Source organism: Paroedura picta, chromosome 8 (genome assembly GCF_049243985.1).
Source record: "Paroedura picta isolate Pp20150507F chromosome 8, Ppicta_v3.0, whole genome shotgun sequence".
Taxonomy (NCBI): domain Eukaryota; kingdom Metazoa; phylum Chordata; class Lepidosauria; order Squamata; family Gekkonidae; genus Paroedura; species Paroedura picta.
In genome coordinates, this window is record NC_135376.1 from 69586902 (window position 1) to 69607226 (window position 20325).

The 20325-nt window shown below is 42.8% G+C and overlaps 1 protein-coding gene across 6 annotated transcripts in view; it reads left to right on the forward strand.

The window, feature by feature from the left end:
• The first annotated feature begins 379 nt into the window (after positions 1–379).
• Positions 380–20325, forward strand: part of EXOC6 (exocyst complex component 6) — a 104781-nt gene continuing 84835 nt past the window's right edge. For 5 of the 6 annotated variants that reach the window (XM_077350266.1, XM_077350267.1, XM_077350268.1 and 2 more), the window contains exon 1: positions 388–551. In XM_077350266.1, the coding sequence (XP_077206381.1) occupies positions 469–551 (83 nt within the window). In that variant the 5' untranslated portion in view covers positions 388–468. Of the gene's footprint in view, positions 552–20325 lie in introns of all 6 variants that reach the window. The other variant, XM_077350271.1, reaches the window with a different exon arrangement.

Sequence of the window (20325 nt, forward strand, 5' to 3'; positions counted from 1 at the left end):
GATCCCGGCATGACAGCTCATCTGGAGACGACAGGGGTCCGTCGCCCTGGAGAAAAGGGAGAGGGGTCTCCATGCCCTCCCAGTACCTCCCTGGGGTCCCGGTCGTGTCCAGGCGCCATCCTCAAATCTTTCCACCCAGTCCCCTGCCTGTGGCCGCCCTAGGCGGAATTCAATGGAACCCCTTTCCGGGGCTGGGGCAGGGAGGAAGGGGCAGCCCAGCGCGCGAGGGGATCAGGCGCTCCGGCTAGAAACCTAGCGCTGCAGCGGCGCGAGCCCCTGCAAGGGAGACTCTTCCATTCTTCCGGCAAGGACCGCCACAGGCCTTTGCCCGCCCCCCCGCTCGCTCATTCGCCGGGCCGGCCGCCAGCACGGCCGGCCCTGCCTCCCCGTCCCGCCCTCCAGCCCGGGCTCTCCCTCCCTCGCTCGCTCGCTCTGTGTCGCCCTCCGCCCGCTTCCCTCCCATCCAAGATGGCGGAGAGCCTGCCGGAGCATGAGCGCATCCTGCAGGAGATCGAGAGCACGGAGACGGCCTGCGTGGGACCCACCTTGAGGTGGGCGAGCCGGGCCTGGAGGGGCAGCCCCGCGCCCGTGGGCGGGAGGAGGGGCTGCGCGTGGCTCCCCCCCTTCCTTTGCCTCGCTTCCCAAGAGGGGCACTGGCAGGGCGCAATGACAGCTCCTCCCGAGGCGCACGCACCCGGCCGCTGGGAGCCACCTCGGGGGGGGGGGGGGTGAGGCGCCCCCTCCGTGGCGAGCTGGGGGGAAGGGGTCCCCCTGGCCTTGAATTCCTCCCGCAGAGGCCCCCTTGCCCTTCCCATCGCCGTTGGCAGTAGTGCTGGCCTTTCCTCCTCCTCTTCCTCTTCTGGTTGCACACCTCACCCAGGGGTTGGCGAGGGGGCTTCAAGTCGTGGCCTCTGCAGGGTCGTCTGAAAGGGGGGGGGGGGCTTTGCTCCTCTGGTGACAGTTCTGTGAAGGGGGGGAGGCAGCGGGAAGAGCCAGAGGACAGGAGAAAAGGGGCTTGTGTAGCCAGCCAGCCTGGCCTTGGGTGGTGGCGGTGCTCTTGCTGGGTGTCTTAAGCTCTTGGGTTTTATATGAGTTGCCTCTTTGGGGACTTATCAGGGGGAGAGGGAAGAGACCGTTTTAGAAAATCTCACCCAAAGGGGTAGCCGACCGGCCTGAGCACAATGGGAGAATTCCCTTTATTGCCACAAGTGAAATGGCTTGGTATCAGTCAGAAAACTGGGGAGTGTGGAGGGAAGAGTAATTTTGTGAGCCCCTGCTCCCTGTTTTCCTTTTTGCCACTGGAAAGGCTAACAAGGCCTTGGCTCCTTCAACTGTATAAAATAATTGTGCTTTATATAGGAAAAAAGCACAGGTTTCTGTGTTAGATCATGGAGGTGTGATTATTTTTGGATCTATCTAAGGCAGTGGGTGTGTCTAACTACTGAGGTACTCACTGGACTTGTAAATCAGCTTCTTGGAAGGGTGAACCCTTGGAGCCCTGGTGTTGTTGTTATTGTTTGTAACTATAATATTTTGATCCTAACAATGTGGTTTAAAGTATGCATCAGTGTAGTGGTGTTCTTGACAAAGGAAGTGGAACAAGCCTGTTGTTCTAATTATTATTCATTGCTACCCGCACTATCGGTGAGCAGAACCTTGAAGAGAGGAGCATCTCATCAGGGACTAGTTGATAGTGGTGCTTGACGCCTTCCATCCTGCCCATGACACACCTTCCTTTCTTGCATAATGAAATAGTCTTGCATGACAGTCAGGTGAGACCCGGTGGTTGCTGCTGCTCCCTAGATTCTAATGTTGCATCCATGTGAAAAAAAAATCATTCAGTGATTTGTTGTTGTATGGAGTCGTTTCTGGAGCAGCTTATTGGACTGGCTTTACATATCCTCAGTACTTTAGGAAATATGAAACAATTTTAAGGGCTATTCTTTTTCAAGGGACGTAATTGTATGTGTTCACACTTGCAAGGCCTTAACCTCTGTAGGCCAGGCTATCCCGATCTTGTCAGATCTCGGAAGTTAAACAGGGTCAGTTATTTGGGTGGGAGTCCTCCAAGAAATGCTAGAGGCATGACATGGAGCAGGGGTCCCCCACATTTTGGCACATGGGGGCTGCATTAGCGTGCCCAGTGCCTAAAGAGGGCCACACCTTAAACCAAAATGTAACAAAATTATTAACCTTCTGAGGGTGATAGCAGCAGACAAGCAGGTTGGGAGGGCTGCACAGAAAGAGGTCAGGGGCTGCATGCGACCCATGGGCTGCAGGTTGGGAACCCCTGACATGGAGGTAGGTAATGACAAACTATTTCTGAATGTCTCTTGCCTTGAAGCCCCCCTCCCCCAGGGTTGCCTTGAATCAGCGATGGGACCCCCCCCCCATACAAACACATTGGCTTTCAGTTTATTTTTAAGTTTATGTATTACATTTTTATTCCACCTTTCCTCTAAGGAGTTTAGGGAGGGAATCATGGTTCTTTCCCCCTTCATTTTATCCTCACAACAACCTTGTGAGGTAGGTTAGCCTGAGAGAGAGTGACTGGCCCATGATCACCCAGCAAGCTTCTATGGCAGAGTGGGGATTTGAACCTTGGTTTCCTAGATCCTACTGTTACGCTGAACCACATTAGCTCTGGGCAGAGGAACGTTTAGGAATTAGCTGAAGAGGAGAAATTCTCAGTTAGGGCTCTCAACTTGAGCTCTGGGATAGCGGAGTCCTCATTCCTGGTAGAAAAAGTGGCTGCCTCTGGGGCCCAAAATCACAGCATTTCTTTCTCTTTTTGTTATGCTTAGGGCGCAAGCTAGTAAAAATTTTAGGCAAATGGTCAAGGCTAATTACTGTGACATGCTTTAGGGAGTGAACCCTGCAACTCCATCCACATAATTTTTAATTTCTTCAGCCAGTTTGGCATTTGCCTCGTTCATTCATTCCGCCACGGTTGCTAAATCTTTAGTTGAAGGTACTTATAGCCAGTAGTAAGCTCTTTTAGTCTATTACTGTTTTATCTGTTTTGCTGTTGTATATTTGTATTTTCTCTTGCTCTGACCTTCTGCCATATATACTTCATAATATTCTGGAATGCCAGTAAGAGTGAGTGAGTGAATGAATGAATGAATTAATTAATATTTGCCTCAAATATTTCAGTTGTGATTTAGTTGATGTAGTTTTTTCGGAAACCTTGACAGCCATTTTGAAATCCACAACTTCAGTGTCCTTTCTCCATCCCCTCCCTCCTTACCCCTAATAATGGGCTCAATTTTGTGGACGGCAGACTGGTGTTTGTAATGGGATGTATCTTTGGATTGGAACTCTTGTACAAGGTTCATGAAAGTGGTGGCTTGCAATGCTGCTTGTCCCCAAGATGCAGTGTGGCTTTCAGTGGCCTATGTTCTGGACAATTCGAGTGTCACCTGTTCCCCTTTGAACCTGCTTGAGAACTGGAACCTTCATCAGAGGCTGAGGTCAAGGCGAGCCACCATCCAAAGTGTGGTGGGAGTGATTCCTGAAATAGCCTTTTCAGTAGCAGTGTTGAGTCTTTGGAATGTCTTTCATGCTGCTATATTCTTGGCACCTGGTCTCTTTCATTTCAGGTCCCAGGCTAAGACTTTTTTGTTTATCCTGGCGTTTGGCTAGTTGATTGAAGTGTGTGTCTGTGCATACTTTTTTGTTTTTGATGTTGTTGCTCATTTTGAAGATTGTAGTTCTTATACGGTGGTTTGCTGCCTTAATGAATTGCTTAATGTTTAAATTGTCTACTGTTATGCTTTTTATTGGAAGCACCCTTAAGAGCCTATAACTAACCAGAGAGAAGTTTTAAAATAAATAGGAACAGAGACACTTTGATACAATAACTACATGATATCAGGGGGTTTTTTGCACAGAGAAAGTGTACCAGATTGTCCCACTTCTGGAGGGAAATCTGGAGGCACCTGCCAAAATGTACTTATGTTGAAATTTAAATATATATATATATTACAACACTATGTTTGCGTTCTATGTGTTCTATGAAACTTTTTGTTGCTCCATATAGACCAAATTTTTAATCAAGAACCCCCCCAGTCAATGGTGTCCCGCTTTACCAATGTTAAAATCTGGTCACCTTATGATAAAAGCATTTCATATTGTACTCACTGAGTACTTTCTTCTACAAGATTGTAGACGTTTTGCAGAAGTATATTTAGTGTCATAGCTTTAGTGTTCACTTTCTTCTGTTCAAGTGAGGCTTAGTCATTATGATAGAAATCCATTCTTACAGTGTTGCCGAACTGCTGACTGTGGAGAACAGGTCCAGCAATATATCTAGGTACTCAACAGCTCTTTCTAACAAGAAATGGTTTCTTGCATTTTAAGAATTTTAATTATTAGTAAATGTTGAACCCCCCTCCATTTAGTTCATAACACTGACATCCTTGAATGGTTACCACCTGTACAAACGATACATACCATCTGTTTTTTATTTATTAAGGCTTCAGAAATAAGGTTTTGTATTTGCTACAACTGTATGAGCCAGTTTGGTGTAGTGGTTAGGAGTGTGGACTTTTAATCTGGCATGCCAGGTTCGATTCTGCACTCCCCCATTTGCAACCAGTTAGGTGAACTTGGGCTCGCCACAGCACTGATAAAACTGTTCTGACCAAGCAGGGCTCTCTCAGCCTCACCCAACTCACAGGGTGTCTGTTGTGGGGAGAGGAATGGGAAGGCGACTGTAAGCCGCTTTGAGCCTCCTTTAGGTAGGGAAAAGCGGCATATAAAAACCAACTCTTCTTCTTCTATGGATAAGAATCAGTTTTTAATTAATTAATTAAAATTTTGTATTTATTACATTTTTATAGTGCCCTCCCTTGAGGCTCAGGGTGGTTCACAGCATAGATTTTGTTATAATATGAGATACATTACTCCATACATTAAAATCAGCAACTTGTACCAATGTTATAAATTTTTAAACTGTTAACCATATAACCATTTAGCGCAAACTATTGCTTGACGGATTGGCTGGACTGGAGGTTGCCTTGTGATGTATATGGTGGGCCTATATGATGGGGAGGGGGTTCTCGGGGGCTTGGTAGATGTTATCAACTTATTGGCCCCATCTGAAATTGAGCTTGCTACCCTGGGATAAGGGTGCACTTGGAACTTGGACTAAGTTTTTAGCATGAACGGGACAATTAAAATATCAGTAGGGTTTTGCATCTCTTAATAGGTCGTTTACATGCTAACATTCAATTTGGAGCCCTGTTTTTAGTCTGCAATCCCTAATGTACAACCTGAACCCAGTACTATAAGTGCATTTAGCATAGTAAGGTGTTGGTTTCAAGAACTGAAATGTAGTCATTTACTTTAGAGTTTAATGAACTAAATCGCAAATGATCTACTTTTAAAAGTATACTTATTACACATTTAATTGTACCATTTGGGAGATGTTGTGTAAGAGATAATGTGTGTTCAACTGCGCTTGGCCCTTAATCCTATGTTTGTAGGAGTCCAGCACTGCAGTCCTAAGCAGAGCTCTATCTTTCTGAGTCCATTAACTGTACCAGTGCTCAGGACTACCCTGCAAGAATGTCAGGTGCAGAATATGTGTTTAATTTACCACTAATGAACCATGCGAGTGGCCAGCTATATATGAAGACTCCAAAATAAAAAAGGGGAAGGCAAAACAGAGAAACTTTTGCTTTCTGGAGGTTACGTGATTCGGGGGGGGGGGAGTACTGTGGCTCGTGGGTAGAACATCTACTCAGCATGCAGAAGGTTGCAGGTTCAATCCCCAAGGATTAAGTCAGGGGTAGTCAAACTGTGGCTCTCCAGATGTCCATGGACTACAATTCCCACGAGCCCCTGCCAACGAACGCTGGCAGGGGCTCATGGGAATTGTAGTCCATGGACATCTGGAGGGCCACAGTTTGACTACCCCTGGATTAAGTAGTAAGTGATGTGAAAGACCTCTGCCTGAGTAGTCATTTTTGACCTTGATGTCCCCATGGTCTGATTCAGTAGAAGACAGCCTCATGTGTATTTGAAGGTTAGCCAGATTCAGAGCCTTTGTTTTTTATCTTCTTTCTGATAGATCTGATAGATATCTTAAGGAGCTTGTCTGCTATATTCCATTACCAGCATAGCATTCAAGTTTTTTGTGTTAGAACTGCACATGTTTTCCACCAGTGCTTTTTGAAGTTTGCTACTGTGGGATAAAAAGAAAATCAGTTTTAAAAACATCTAAAGTATTTTCTGTCCTGGAATATAATGTATATTTTGTTATACGTTTAAAAGAACAATTTGTATTCCAGTTTTTTATGCTCAAGTCAGCTCAAGCGTAAAGTCTTATCCAAATTAACAATCAGCACTGAAAACATTTAATTCAGTTTTATTTAATGCTCCATAACAAGAAGTACAGCCCCACTTTAAAACATGTGCTATAAAAATATAACTACAGATCATGTGTTGATTAAATGCTTGTTTTAAAATGAGGATTTTATAATCTCTTCAAAATCTAAATCAAGAACTTTTTCTGGCCTCTGTGGAGAGCTTGTTCAGAAAAACACATTTTGAAACTTCGGTTGAACAAAACTAGGTTACCAGGGCAGGGAGCATAAGATAATACCAGGCATGAAAGCTAAGCACAAGTTTACAAATAGTAGTATGGGTGAGTTTTTCAAAAAAAGTCAAACCTGTGTGTGGATTCTCTCAATATCACTGTATACAAATAGTGTGGTGATGTCTCATTTGAAATGCCATAATTTGCAATTTCACACTATAAAATAGCATTGCACTTGTCTGTAACTGTTGTTTGAGGTGTCACCATGCAGGTACACATGGGTACTGTGCAGGCCAGCCGCTGGAAAATTTTCTAGCTAGCCTAGTAACAGAGCAGGAGGAGCCCTTCTCAGCTGGAGATGCCAGAGGCTGTTTTCCCATCCAGTGGTCACATGCTCCATGGAGGGACACTGCACTCTTCTCAGTTCTCATGAGTCACTGCTATGAGCCAGGGATTAAAAAATTTATAGTAGAGAAATAGCTCACAGAACAGGAGGGAGGGATGTGTGCCTGCACAGTGACAACTTGAATAGTTACGAGTTAACTGCAGCACTGTTTTCATCATTGTCATCCTGTGCAATCTCGCATGGGAGACTAGAAGCAGTCTTACCAGGTGGTGGGGAGAGCGATTCACTGGAAAATAGAATGCCAGACTGCTGTCCCCACGGTCATCTCCTATCTTGTGTTAACTTCTACCAAGCTTAATGAAAGTGTCTGCAGATGACCAGGCTTGCACACCTCAGTCAACAGGATGTCTCATCAAAAAGTGGCAGATGCTGATTTAACTGAGACTTTGTTGAGTGTGCTCGTATCTGTTATAGACACAGGATGGATGCCTGCACATAGGCTTTCTTAATGGTACAGACAATCTACCGAGGTTATGCCTCTCTGACACAGCTTTTCTCTTAGAATAGGGGTGGCCAAACTGTGGCTCTCCAGATGCATGTGCTGGCAGGGGCTTATAGTAATTGTAGCCCATAGACTTCTGGAGAACCGCAGTTTGGCCACTCCTGCCTTAGAAGGTCCAGTGAAACAGACAAATAATTGCTGTAGTCTTCCTGAACTTGCTTGTTTTTTAAAAATAGAACAGCAAAGAATGTTTCACATCTAATGTGTGTAGCTTCTTTTCTGTCTCAGATGATGGGTGAAGGAAAAAAATGGGAAGTGAAATATCCTAAGGTGAAATCAAACGTGAAATCAGTGCTATAGCACCATTGAGATGCCCTGACTGTATTGAGACTGGCCAGGGATTCTGGTTATCTAGGACTACCTTCCTTTGTCAAAGAGTAACAATTATTTCTTCTCTAAAGTATCATCGCATTTCTCAAGTTCAGTAGTCACCCAAAATTTATTAAGTTCATTAGCACCATGATGACCAACAAAACTTTCAAGGGTAATTTTTCAGTTCACTTTGTTAGATACAAATGAGAATGAAGATTCAGCATCCTGTATGTCCAAGTTAGAAAGTTGGAGATGTTACAAAGAAGGGCCTGTTGGAGTCAGATGCAGAAGTCCAAAGCAACATGTTGTTTGTTTGTTTGTTTGTTCATTCAGCTTATATACTGCCCCTCGCTGTGACGTTTTGGGGCTTGGTTAGAGCTAGGAGATATGCATAGAGGTGGGAATGCAGACTGTATCTGCATTTTGACTACCACTAAGTGAGTTTTGAAGCCAACCCTTGGGCTTATACTTTGCAAGGATTATTCTTAAACTATCTGAAATGTTGTTAGGTGTCATTGTTGTTATTTGACTCAGAAAACTGTGGCTCGTTCGGGGAAAATTATTATATTCCTCAAAATCATTCTTTTTCATCTGACTGCCATTAAAGGCAGAGGTGATAGCAGGTTCTGAAGCTGTAGGTGAAATTATTTAGAATTTAATATTTAAACTGGAATGAATAGTTCCAGATATCAAGTGTGTGGCTAATGGAAATGTCTTGCCTAAACATGCTTGGTACAGAATTTAAACAGCTTAGGTTTTACCGCAGCTTTATCTAAGTTCTGGCCAAATCTTGACTCAAGCAGTTGTTAATGGGTTCCCACGGTTATTAAAGTTGCCTTTAAGACATGGTGCCAAGTTGTTAACAGTAGCAATTCAGTTGTTTTTCTCTGTCAATGGAAAGGGTACCAAAGAAAGCCGGTTTGGTGTAGTGGTTAGGAGTGTGGACTTCTAATCTGGCGAGCTGGGTTTGATTCTGCACTCCCCCACATGCAGCCAGCTGGGTGACCTTGGGCTCACCACAGCACTGATAAAGCTGGTCTGACTGAGCAGTAATATCAGGGCTCTCTCAGTCTCACCTACCTCATAGGGTGTCTGTTGTGGGGAAAGGAAAGGGAAGGTGACTGTAAGCCACTTTGAGCCTCCTTCTTGTATAGAAAAGCGACATGTATTCTTCTTCTTTCCTGCCTTGTCCATTGAGTGAGTATGGCTGTACTACCTGAAGAAATCCCAGCATAGAATTGCCTAATGGCTACACCTTCATTTTCGGACACGACATCCCAGTCTAATGGCTGACTTGCTTGCTGACCCTTACAATTTTTAAATGGTCTCAATATAGCCTTCATAAAATTAATACCCTTGATATAAACACTGACTCCCTGGCTAATTCAGAGGAGAGTCACATCCTTCAGATGCTAAAAAGAATATGGCATACTGAGAACCAGCTCATTGAAGCAGGGATGCATCAGATATGCTCTCCCCGCTTCTTTGGCCTTTCTTTTACCCAAAACTCTATGGCCCAATAGTTTTCAAATCTACAAAATCCAATTCATTGCCGTGCTTTCATGATGGCTAGGATGCATATCTTTCCATCAGCAGTACTTGAAGGGAGATACTGAAATATACCATGGAACGAGGGCCTGCCATCTTGGCAAACCTGAAACAATTTCACACATAATACGAAGTTCACTAATTTGCAGGTAGCAGTCCCTTTTAATCTTGCAACCCCAAAATAAGGCAAGAATAGATGAGATTCAGTATTTATTAGCCAATTAGAACCCTGAAATAACATTGTACTGCAGAATTCTTAGCTACTGTTTATCGGGGAAAGATTCAGACTTGTTGACTATGACCTCGATATGTAAAATTAATGTAGTTTATGATTTAATATAATATTATTTAATATAATACGAGGTAATTAAAAAAATTTTTGTTCTATTATATTTGTGGAATTTTCAGGCATTTGCCATAAGCTGGTATCTAGTACTTAATTTTACTTTTACTAACACTTTTTATTATGCTGATAAAGTGCTTGTACTGTATGTGTGAGCATGGTTGTGTGATGATTCGTACTTTGTTTTTCAGATCTATATCTAACATGATGCATACAGCGAATGCAATATCCATGTTTCCAAATCTGTGTTTGTCATGTGGGCGTGCTTATCGGGGTGAGATTCCCTAAGGCGTGCACGTGGGACAGGCCTGCATGTGCTGCTGCTTAATGCCTGAAGCACAGTCTTGGACTTGGACTTCTGTGTATGTGGGACTATACTTTGCAAAGCTTCTTCCTCTTGCAGGCAGAAAGAGATTCCTGGCCACCAGCAGTAACCCTCATTTGTGGAATCTTACTTGTTAGTCACGTGAAATGGCTGGCCCTGGCTACCTGCCTTTTGAGCTTTCCACATAGATTTCTGCCACCCTCAGCAACTGCTCCTGCTTTATCTTGCCTTGTCCTCTCCTTTTCGTTTTTGAGGTTTCCTAACCCTCCTTCTAAGCAATTCTTTCCCTCCTGAAACCCAAATCATGTTCTGCTACCGTGCTCTTTGCCTTTGTACTTTCAAAATTGGTTAAGGACCAAAAGACTTTTATTGTGTAATATGGTATTGCTGAAGAGAAGCTCTTGGTCACATGGAGTCCTGGTACGCTGCAGAACAACATGGTGTTATGCTCTCCCTTCCTTTTGCAATGAGGAATTTGGGCTGCTCTGTAACGAGAGCCAGCATGGTGCAGGGGTTAAGAGCAGCAGCCTCTAATCTGGAGAGCTGGGATTGATTCCCTGTTCTTTCACATGCAGCCAGTTGGATGGCCTTGGACTAGGCACAGTCCTGTTAGAATTGTTTTCACAGAGCTCTCTCAGCTCTCCCCACCTGCCTCACAGGGTGTCTGTTGTGGAGAGAGGAAGGGAAGGTGATTGTAAACCACTTTGAGACTTGTTTGAGTCGAGAAAAGAGGTACAAAACCCAACTCTTCTTCTAAAGTGTCCCTATTCTTCCAAGGAAAAAGCACAGGAAGCTTCTACTTCCTCTGATAATACTTTGTTGGTGTGCAAATATAGAAGTTGAGCAGATATCAGTTATGCAGAGCAAGTTAACCACTGTAAAGAGCTAGGAAAAGGTTTTATGACCTGGCACACATTTTTGGAAGCCCTGAAGACTAGGCACTGGGGATAATTTGTCACTGCCTTCTTGAGAGCCAGTTTGATGTCATGGTTAAGAGCTGCGGCCTCTAATCTGGGAAAACCAGGTTTGATTTCCCAATTTTCCACATGCAGCCAGCTGGGTGACCTTGGGCCAGTCACAGTTTTCTCAGAGCTCTCTTAGCCTCACCTATTCCACAGGTGTCTCTTGTGGGGAGAGGAAGGGTAGGCGTTGATAAGCTGCTTTGAGACTCCTTGGAGTAGTAAAAAGCAGGCTACAAAAACAGCTCTTTTGTTTGTTTGAAAGTATATTCAGTATTTAGCAGCTCACTCATTAGGCCAAGGTGACCAGATTTTAACACTGGTAAAGCGGGACACCATTGACGGGGGGGGGGGGGGGAGTGTTCTTGATTAAAAATTTGCTCTATATGGCGCAACAAAAAGTTTCATAGAACGCAAAAATAGTATTGTGATATATATTTTTGAATGTCAACATAAATGCAATTTGCCAGGTACCCCCAGATGTCCCTCCAAAAGTGGGACAATCTGGCCACCTTACATTAGGTAGTCCCCCCTCCCTCACTTTGGTTTTGAAGCATTAGAGAAATAGCTGTTGCCTAGAGAGACGTCCCTCCCTGGGAGAAGGTGTAATTTTTCTGTCTTCCTTTCCTATCAATCTATAGGACTTTTCACCATGATGGACACCTGTCACTGTGTTGCTCCTTTCTCTCTTGCTCACCTTCTAAGGGCCTCTGACCCTCCTGCCTGCCATCTCCTTTGATTGGCTAAGGTGTCTATTTTCTCAGACTTCCAGGACTGGCAGTTGTCGTAATGGAAACGTGCAGACTCCTGGGGGAGGTGGGACCTCTGTGCCTTACAAATGTTATCATTTTTTTTTCCTGTGGTGGCACTTTAGACTTTTAGGACTTGGGCATTGTGTGGATAGATGGTTTTTGTGGAGGAAGCTTAAAGATGGTAAAACCTTCTTTGATATTACTTTTTATGGGACCATGAAGAATGAGGGTGTGGTTCCACAGGTGCCTCAGCTGGTAATATGGCAAGTCTAATCTGAGAGACTTTGACTAGGAAACTGTAGTGAAAATGTTTCCTAGGTGGTGTTCTCAGAAGAATCCATTATGCACAGAGCAGCAGATTTTCTAGTGATATTGTCCACAGCATTGGTCTCTCTCATATTCAAACCCAGTATACACATGTTACACTGAATGTTAATACTTTTCTTTGTAAGAAAGCTAATTGAAAGCTCATTATTACTTAATACACATTGGTATTGAAAATAAAACCAAGGACCAGTACCTGGATAAATGTAGGATTTAAATTTTGTGTTCAACTATACATGTCTTGTACGTCCCATACTAATTACCCACGTACAAATATAAATGTGTACACATTACATGGATTGTTCACACATTTTTTTTGTTTATTTATTTATCTAACATTTATATACCACCCTCCCCTGAGGCTCAGGGCAGTTTACATTAATAGAACTTAGTGGAACAGGAACAATACAGATATAAGTAATAGTAATAGTAAACAGTAGATATCAATAAAACAGTAATATAGTAGAACAATAGTACAGTAGTGAACAGTAATTCAACTGTGGCATACTGATGGCCCCGTGGTTGGATGGTTCAGGTGATGATTTACATGGGAGGGAGGCTTGGGGGCCCAGAGGAAGGTAATATTTCTGGTCGACTTCAACCAAATCCCTGGTGTAAGAGCTCCCTTTTGCAGGCCCTGTGGAAATGTTCTCTTTCCACAAGGGCCCTGATCTCCTCTGGGAGATCATTCCACTAGGTGGGGGCCAGGATAGAGAAAGCTCTGGCCCTGGTTGAGGTCAAGCGAACTTCCTTGGGGCTAGGGATCACTAGGCAGTTGGAGGTAGCAAAGTGTAGAGCTCTTTGAAGGGTGTGGGCTGAAAGGTGGTGCCTCAGGTACCCTTGGCCCAGGCCACGTATGGCATTAAAGGTGATTACCAGAACTTTAAGTCTGATCTGAAATTCAACTGGCAACCAGTGCAGTTGTTGAAGGATGGGTAGAATGTGGGTCCTCCAAGGTATTGCTGTGAAAATCCTGGCTGCAGCATTCTGGACCAGCTGTTGTTTCCTGATCAAGGCTACAGGCAGGCCTGCATAGACTGAGTTGTAGAAGTCCAACCTAGAGGTGACCATCACATGGATCACTGAGGCTTAGGTGTTCTGGGACCAAGTACAGTGCTAGTAGTTTGGCTTGGCAAAGATGGCAAAATGCCAGCCGTGCTAGTCTCATGACCCGAGCCTCCATTGAGAGGGAGGCATCAAGGATCATGCTCAAGTTCCTGGTGGAGTGAGCTACTGAAAGCTGAATTCCATCCAGGTTGAGTAGGCATTCCTCCCTGCTTGGATCCTTCCTGCCTAGCCATAGGACTTCCGTCGTTGAAGGGTTGAGCTTCAGACGACTCTGCTTGAGCCACCTCATGACTGTTTCCAGGCAGCTGGCTAATACTTGGTTTCATCAGTGTATTGATGACATCCCAGCCCAAACCGCCACACCAGTTGGGCAAGAGGGCGCATAAAGATGTTGAATAGGATTGGAGAGAGAAGGTTCCTTGAGGGACACCACAAGCTAGTTGTTGGCAGCTCGATGATCTCTCTCCTATTGCTACCCTCTGTCCATGATCCTGGAGAAAATCAAATCAAAACTGCACCATTTAATAAAACCTCATTGACCCTTCTCTCCCAAGAAAATGGCTTCAACTTAAATCCCATTAAAAGCCCAGCAGATAAAGCAGTCTTGCAGCACCTTCTGAAGACAACTGAAGACAACTAGTGAAAAGGATCAGAAGCAGATGCCAAATGGGCGACTTTAAATGTGTGGGGAGGGAGTAAAAAGAAGCCACTGGAGAACCATAACTGTTGCATGAAGAGAATGTCCTTTAGTTATGTGAGTTCTAGGCTGTCATGAGACTTACGGGTTATAAGCAACACCTGAATTTGAACCCAGAAGCAAATTGGCAGCCAGTGCAGCTGTTTTAAAATACATGTGTTTCTATTGGCTAGTTTCTGACCATCAGCTTTTCACATTCTGAATACACCTTTAATTCCAACAAAGTTTTATATGTGCATCTGAAGAAGTGTGCTTGCACACAAAAGCTTATACCACGCATAAAACTTTGTTGGTCTTAAAGGTGCCATGAGACTCAAACTGTGTTCTGAACCCATTGTTGATTCAGTATTGTTCTCAAGGACTGTCCACCATAAAGCTCATTCCATACAGTAAATCACAGATTTGTAAGACTGGTGTAGCAAGGCTAAGAAAGGAGAAAGTTGGTGAGCCAGATGCAGAGGAAACTGCTTTACAAACGCCAAAGGGACCCCCCCCCCCAAAAAAAAACCCTTCTTAACTTGTTCTGCAAATGCCATTTCTACTCCATTCCAAAAAAGTAGATTCCATTCCCCCAAAAGCATCAGCCTTCCAAACCAACATTACCTCATTCTCGCATGGATCCAGCTTCCACGTGTTCTGCCTTAGCCTTGCAATTTATATGCACAATTTAATGCACCCAAAGAATGATACAAACCTTTTGTTCATCTTGTGGTTCAGTTTTATTTTTATGGTTTTGAAGCTAATTTGGTCTGAGTGTAACATGTATCCAAGGCTGTGGACAAGATCGGTTGTTTTATAATTGGTGGGGTAGTGTGTGTGAAGCAATACATCCATGTTGTGTGTGGAACACATAAGAAGACAGTTGTGTGTCCGTACAAACATTATTCAGGAGCGGGTTGCTTTGTGGAGAGACCAGAGAGGCATGGAGGATGGACAGCGGTGTGGTTGACTGCTCACTTAAGTGCTTTCAGGTCCCTCTCGCTCTGTTTATTTTGCAACATAGAAAAACAAAAGGATTTTTAGTCAACTTGTTAACATAGACTGTGGAACTCTTGGTAGGGCCTTCCCAAACTAAGGGGAGAACTTACAGAGCTTAAAATAAAGCTAGCAGTTAGCCAATAGGGTTCACCAGGAACAATTACATTAAATTGTTTTGATTCCCCCCTCCCACAAACAATTTAGGGAGCTTATTGGCTCTCATAACTGCATTTGCTGCAAAGATTTCCACACTGTCAGTATTCTGTATCCATCAGTGGTGTTTGTGTCTCTGTATCCCATAAAAAAGAGCCATCAGCCTTTACTTGTTTCCTTGTCATAGCATCTGCTTCTCTGTTGATTTATCTTACCTGAAAATTACTTTCTATCCTACCAGGGCTGGGACTCAAAGGCAAGCAATGCTAAATTACCTTTGAATGTTTCTTGCTTGAAAATCCTATGGGATTGCCATGTCAGCCATGACTCGATAGCAAAGAAAGAAATGAAGTTGCCTGTGTAATTTAAGTGAAAGTTTGAAGCTTGGAGATTTGGTAGCAGAGAGCTGAGTTGAAGAAGATGACTGACAAAATATATTTATAGAAAACTTGCATGGAACTGTAGCATTTGGATGTAGCATATTTGATCTATGGAAGGAAGAACTAATTTGAAATGGAGCAGTGAACTAGCGTCTAGCTGGAATAGGTAGAGTATTTAACTAACCTGTATAATTTCTCCCCACCTTTCATATTCGTCCATCCCAAGTTGCCTGCAAAATTATTCAGGCCCTGTCTTCTCCCTATGTCATTTCTTAGGTGGCAGAATGGTGAAAACTTATAGGGTACCAGCTATGACAAACCAGCTAAGCCAACAAACCCTTTAAGAAAAACTTGTCTGTTCTTCTGGGTGTGTCACTAAGGCTTGGGGGTAGGGGGCGGGCTGCAACTAGCCCACAAAACATGAAAGCAAGAGGGAGGCATAAAAGGGCTAGATTATAAATCCAGTAAATTCTAAACCTACTATGCAAAATACTCCTTAATAAATTTGCAGTAAGTTAAACAAAATAATAACTTATAAAGGTCTCATGTTGTCATTTATGCCTCATCAAGCCAGTTGCAAGGTATGCACTACTTCCCCACAAATTACTGTATCACATTTATTTTATCCGTTATCAAGGGTTGGAAAGAGTCTTATCTTGGGACTGTCTTGCTAAAACTGGAAGCGTTAATACTAAAACAGGTCTAACATGTCATGATTATTATCAGGGTCCTTGTTAGAGTGGGAAAAACCCACACAATTGATGGGCATTTTAAAGGGATTGATGATACTTGTAATTAATTTCTCCTACCTGAGTAATTCACAATCTACTGCTGTATCTGAAGTTAATGTTCTGGAGTAGAGCATGGCTCATTTTATCACAAAACACTGCTTTGTGTAATGGCTCATTACTTTAAAAAAATTATTATATTACTCAGTAAGAAGCAGGAAGACGTATCTCCTTGCTCAGCTGTGTAAAAACAGGAAGGAGGAAGTCCGTTGCAAATCTGGGTTTTACTGATTATCAGTTGAAGTTTCACTACAAAGGATGTCCATTAACAACCATCAGTGTGATATGTTGCTTATCCAGACTGAACAATAACTGCTGTAAGTGTCACTACTACAGAATATTGACCCTGGTTATAGGAAGCAATGTTCACTAACAAACTGTACTCGGCCCTTTCCTGCTCATAGCAACAGGATACTATTAGCGAGAACAATTCACAGAAACTGAACAGAGAGGAAAACATGACAAGTCCAAGTATAAAGGCAGATAGAAGATTAATAAAGCTTCCCCCGTGCCCCCCCCTCACCAATTTGGCATTTGCTTAAATTCTACATTCTTTTAGCATGCTGTAGTCTTCTGAATATTTTTAAAGTGGAAATGGAGGAATTGGCTTTATAGAATCGGCAAGTAGAAAGTCTGTTTAGGGATTAAGAATATGTGCGTGTTGCGTTGTTTTTTTGAACTACAGGAAACACCTGGACACTGTTTTATAAAGGGTTTTTAAGGGTGTGTATTCAAAACCGACATGAAATACAGGAAAAATTGGCTTTTTGTGGTCAATGCAAAATATAGTTGTTGGTTGTTGGAAACTCCGGAAAAATTGCTGCAATAATTTAACATTAGTTATCCTGTGACTCTATGCCAGCTATAATTCGGACAGTATTTGACACTGAATGTTGCCTCTCGCGTTTGGAGGTGAAGTGAGTGTCCGGATGCCTGAATGCTTTCCTTTCCACACACTATTTGGGACTGGAATTGAACAGCACTTTTTATACAGTCACGGAATAGTCATCACTTTTTCTTTTTCCTGTTGTTGTTCTCAGATGAGAAGCAGGCTGCACTTGTGGAAAGACTGATTTACTCAGTGTTGAAAATTCCCGAAGAACCCTTGAAGATTGCAGTTCTGGGATGAATGGACTCATTTTAAAAATTATACCTGAATAATGGTTATTTATGTTGCTCTTTTGAGTGAGGCTGTGCAATAAAAATACAAATAAATTCATTTTGAGATCTTAAAAAGATTGCAACGTTCATTTATGTACAGATGGCATTGTATATATATATATATCTTGGTTTTGTTAAATTTTGCCTGTGTGTGAGCTGCATTAGAAACTCATCTGTGAATGTTTCCCTTTACACATCTGTGTATTCTTTTCCTTCATGCATGTCCCCCTTCTCTCAAGTATGTAGGCAGAAGTCCTCTTGTCATAAGCAGGAAGTAAAAAAGAGTTTTCTCCCCCCCACTTTCTTCTCTACCCAGTTACTTTGAACATCAATTATGACTCCTCTGAAGCAATTTGTCTGGTTTCTGTAGGAACTTTGTGATCTTGGCCACAGAGGTACTCTGTCAGTGTATATACGAAGTCAGAAGGAATTTGGCCACTAGGATTGGCTTGGGAAATCCTCACCAGAGTTTAAACGGTGTCTGCTAATTCCCCTTAAAACCCATCTATGTTCACACAGCCCATAGAGATGATAAATAGGAGTGATCGTAGTAATGACAACCACATCCGGAAGGATATTGCCAGGAAGCAGATAAATTCGGAAGAGGCGGTTGGGCACCTGATATATCTCAGTAGCTGGCTGCTGTATCTGCAGAATACAAGATTTTTGAGAGAGTGAGTTTCCAGGGCAATCAAGCAGCTGCTCCAAGCATAATGAAAAGCAAGCATTTTAAAGATTTCACAAAATAAGCTTAAAGTACTTCTGAGAATGATAAACGAGTTAACTTGGCCTGGATTTTTAAAATCTATGTTACTGAGAATTTTTAACAAGTTACAGACTGCACCATAATTAACCTATATTCCAGACCACCACCCATTTGTCCGAAAGAAGCATTTAGTGAAGGAACACAGGCCCCTTTTCCTTTTATCCAATAAGTTCTATGATCTTGAGCGGTGAATAGCTATTAATTACTTATCACTAAATAGAAGAAGGTTTAAAAAAGAATTATAACTGCTAAAGTTCTTTTGGGATCCCTATCATAAATGTATGTACAACATTTGGTTCCATGTGACAGGTAGAGGACCTAGGCTGACTTTTAACATTTTATCCAGTAACCTTTTATGTGAAAGACTGAGGCCACCTAGTGTCATGTCACTTTAATGAAAGTAATTAAAAACCATTTACCAAATAGAAGGGCACAATCCTATCACCTTCTTGTGTTGGTATACACTGGTGTTAAACTCTTAAAAATAAATGTAGATCATAACACACCTGATTATGCAACGAGAAGAAGAAGAAGAAGAGTTGGTTCTTATATGCCGCTTTTCCCTACCCGAAGGAGGCTCAAAGCGGCTTACAGTCACCTTCCCTTTCCTCTCCCCACAACAGACACCCTGTGAGGTGGGTGAGGCTGAGAGAGCCCTGATATCACTGCTCAGTCAGAACAGCTTTATTAGTGCCATGGCGAGCCTAAGGTCACCCGGCTGGTTGCATGTGGGGGAGCGCAGAATCGAACCCGGCATGCCAGATTAGAAGTCCACACTCCTAATCACTACACCAAACTGGCTCTTATGCAACTAGATTTATGGTGAACACTTACGAGTTCTCACAAAAATGTCAATATCTTAATTTCCCCATTAACTGAGTTTTTGTAAATGTGCACCTGCTTTTCCTTTCTAGGACTCAGTTTGACTCATCATGGCCACTGCTCCAAAGCTAGCCTAGATTTGGAGAAGACGGAACAGCACTGAGGGGATAGAATGTGTCTGGTTATAGGAGTGGGAGTACATTACTAATTCCCTGAAAGCCAAAAACTGGAAGAGCATATGAAGGACTGGGATGGAATTTTTCTCCTTGATGTGTTTAGATTTTATCTCTCGGGGAATTACCACAAGGGGGGAGTAGTGAGAGTGTGATCCCCTCATCTGCCCTATGAAATAGGCCACCTTGAAGCTCTATTTTCTTCTTCTGTGGTATGTGTAGACCGGTCCTTAGGCTCTATTGCTGACTGTCCACCCTGGTCAAGTATCAGCACTAGCTTTTTCTTAATTTTTAAAAATGTAGTCCATGTTATATATGCTACTGCAGATGCTCCATTTATTTGTTATGAATCCCTTCCACGCAAGCAGCATAATATATAAGTTGCATATATAGGTTTGTATGAATGACTGTGGGTTGCATGGCGGTCGGGCTCAGTGAGAAACTTATTCCTTCTGTCCCTATAGAGAACTTTTTATAGCTTTTAGCTATCAATTACTGTCTGTATATATAATAGGATCAGAGTCCAGTAGCACCTTTAAGACCAACAAAGATTTATTCAGGGCGTGAGCAAGTACTCTTCGTCAGACTAAGAATTCTTTACATGACCGTGAATCTGTCTGTATATATGTGTTTCTAAGTAGGCATTTGCTTGTCTGTGATTTTACTGTATCTCCCGAATTATAACAGTGCTGGAAAAGAATACAAGTCCACTTTGTGTTGTATGATAAGCAATTTGGGTCTTTCATGATTTATGAAGATAAATGAAATTATTTATCTTGTGGCCACAAGATGGTGCTGTTGGCATATATAGTAAAATCCACAGTGTTGGAGAGGATGTTTTGTTTTATGATACTTTCAGGTTGAAATTCCTGGTGAAATGGTGCTCTTTTATATATTGTATATTCAGTTGTACTTGTCATTCTAAAAAAAGGGGAGGGGGTTCTTTGAGGAAACAGGGAAATATTGAGTTTGTACTGTGACTTGGTACAAAGCTGTGATGCTTTGCAGTTTGTGTATTTTTTTAGAAATCCATAACACATTAATTTTTCCATGTTGCCTCTCTGCCTGCAAACTAGCTAAAATAGTTTCATTTACCAGCTTATATCCAGTGTATTTTCATTTCATATTATGAGGTGGTAATTGTCGTAAGTCAGCTGTAACTTGGTGGGACTTTCCTCCACCACCACCAAGATTCACTTAGAAGTACACCAGTCTTTACAAGGCGTGATGTCCACTTCCCTCCCTCAGAGGCATGATTTCCCTTCATTTTTCTTTCGCCTTACTGACGGAACTATCCTATTAATGTGTTTTCTTCTTTGCTAAA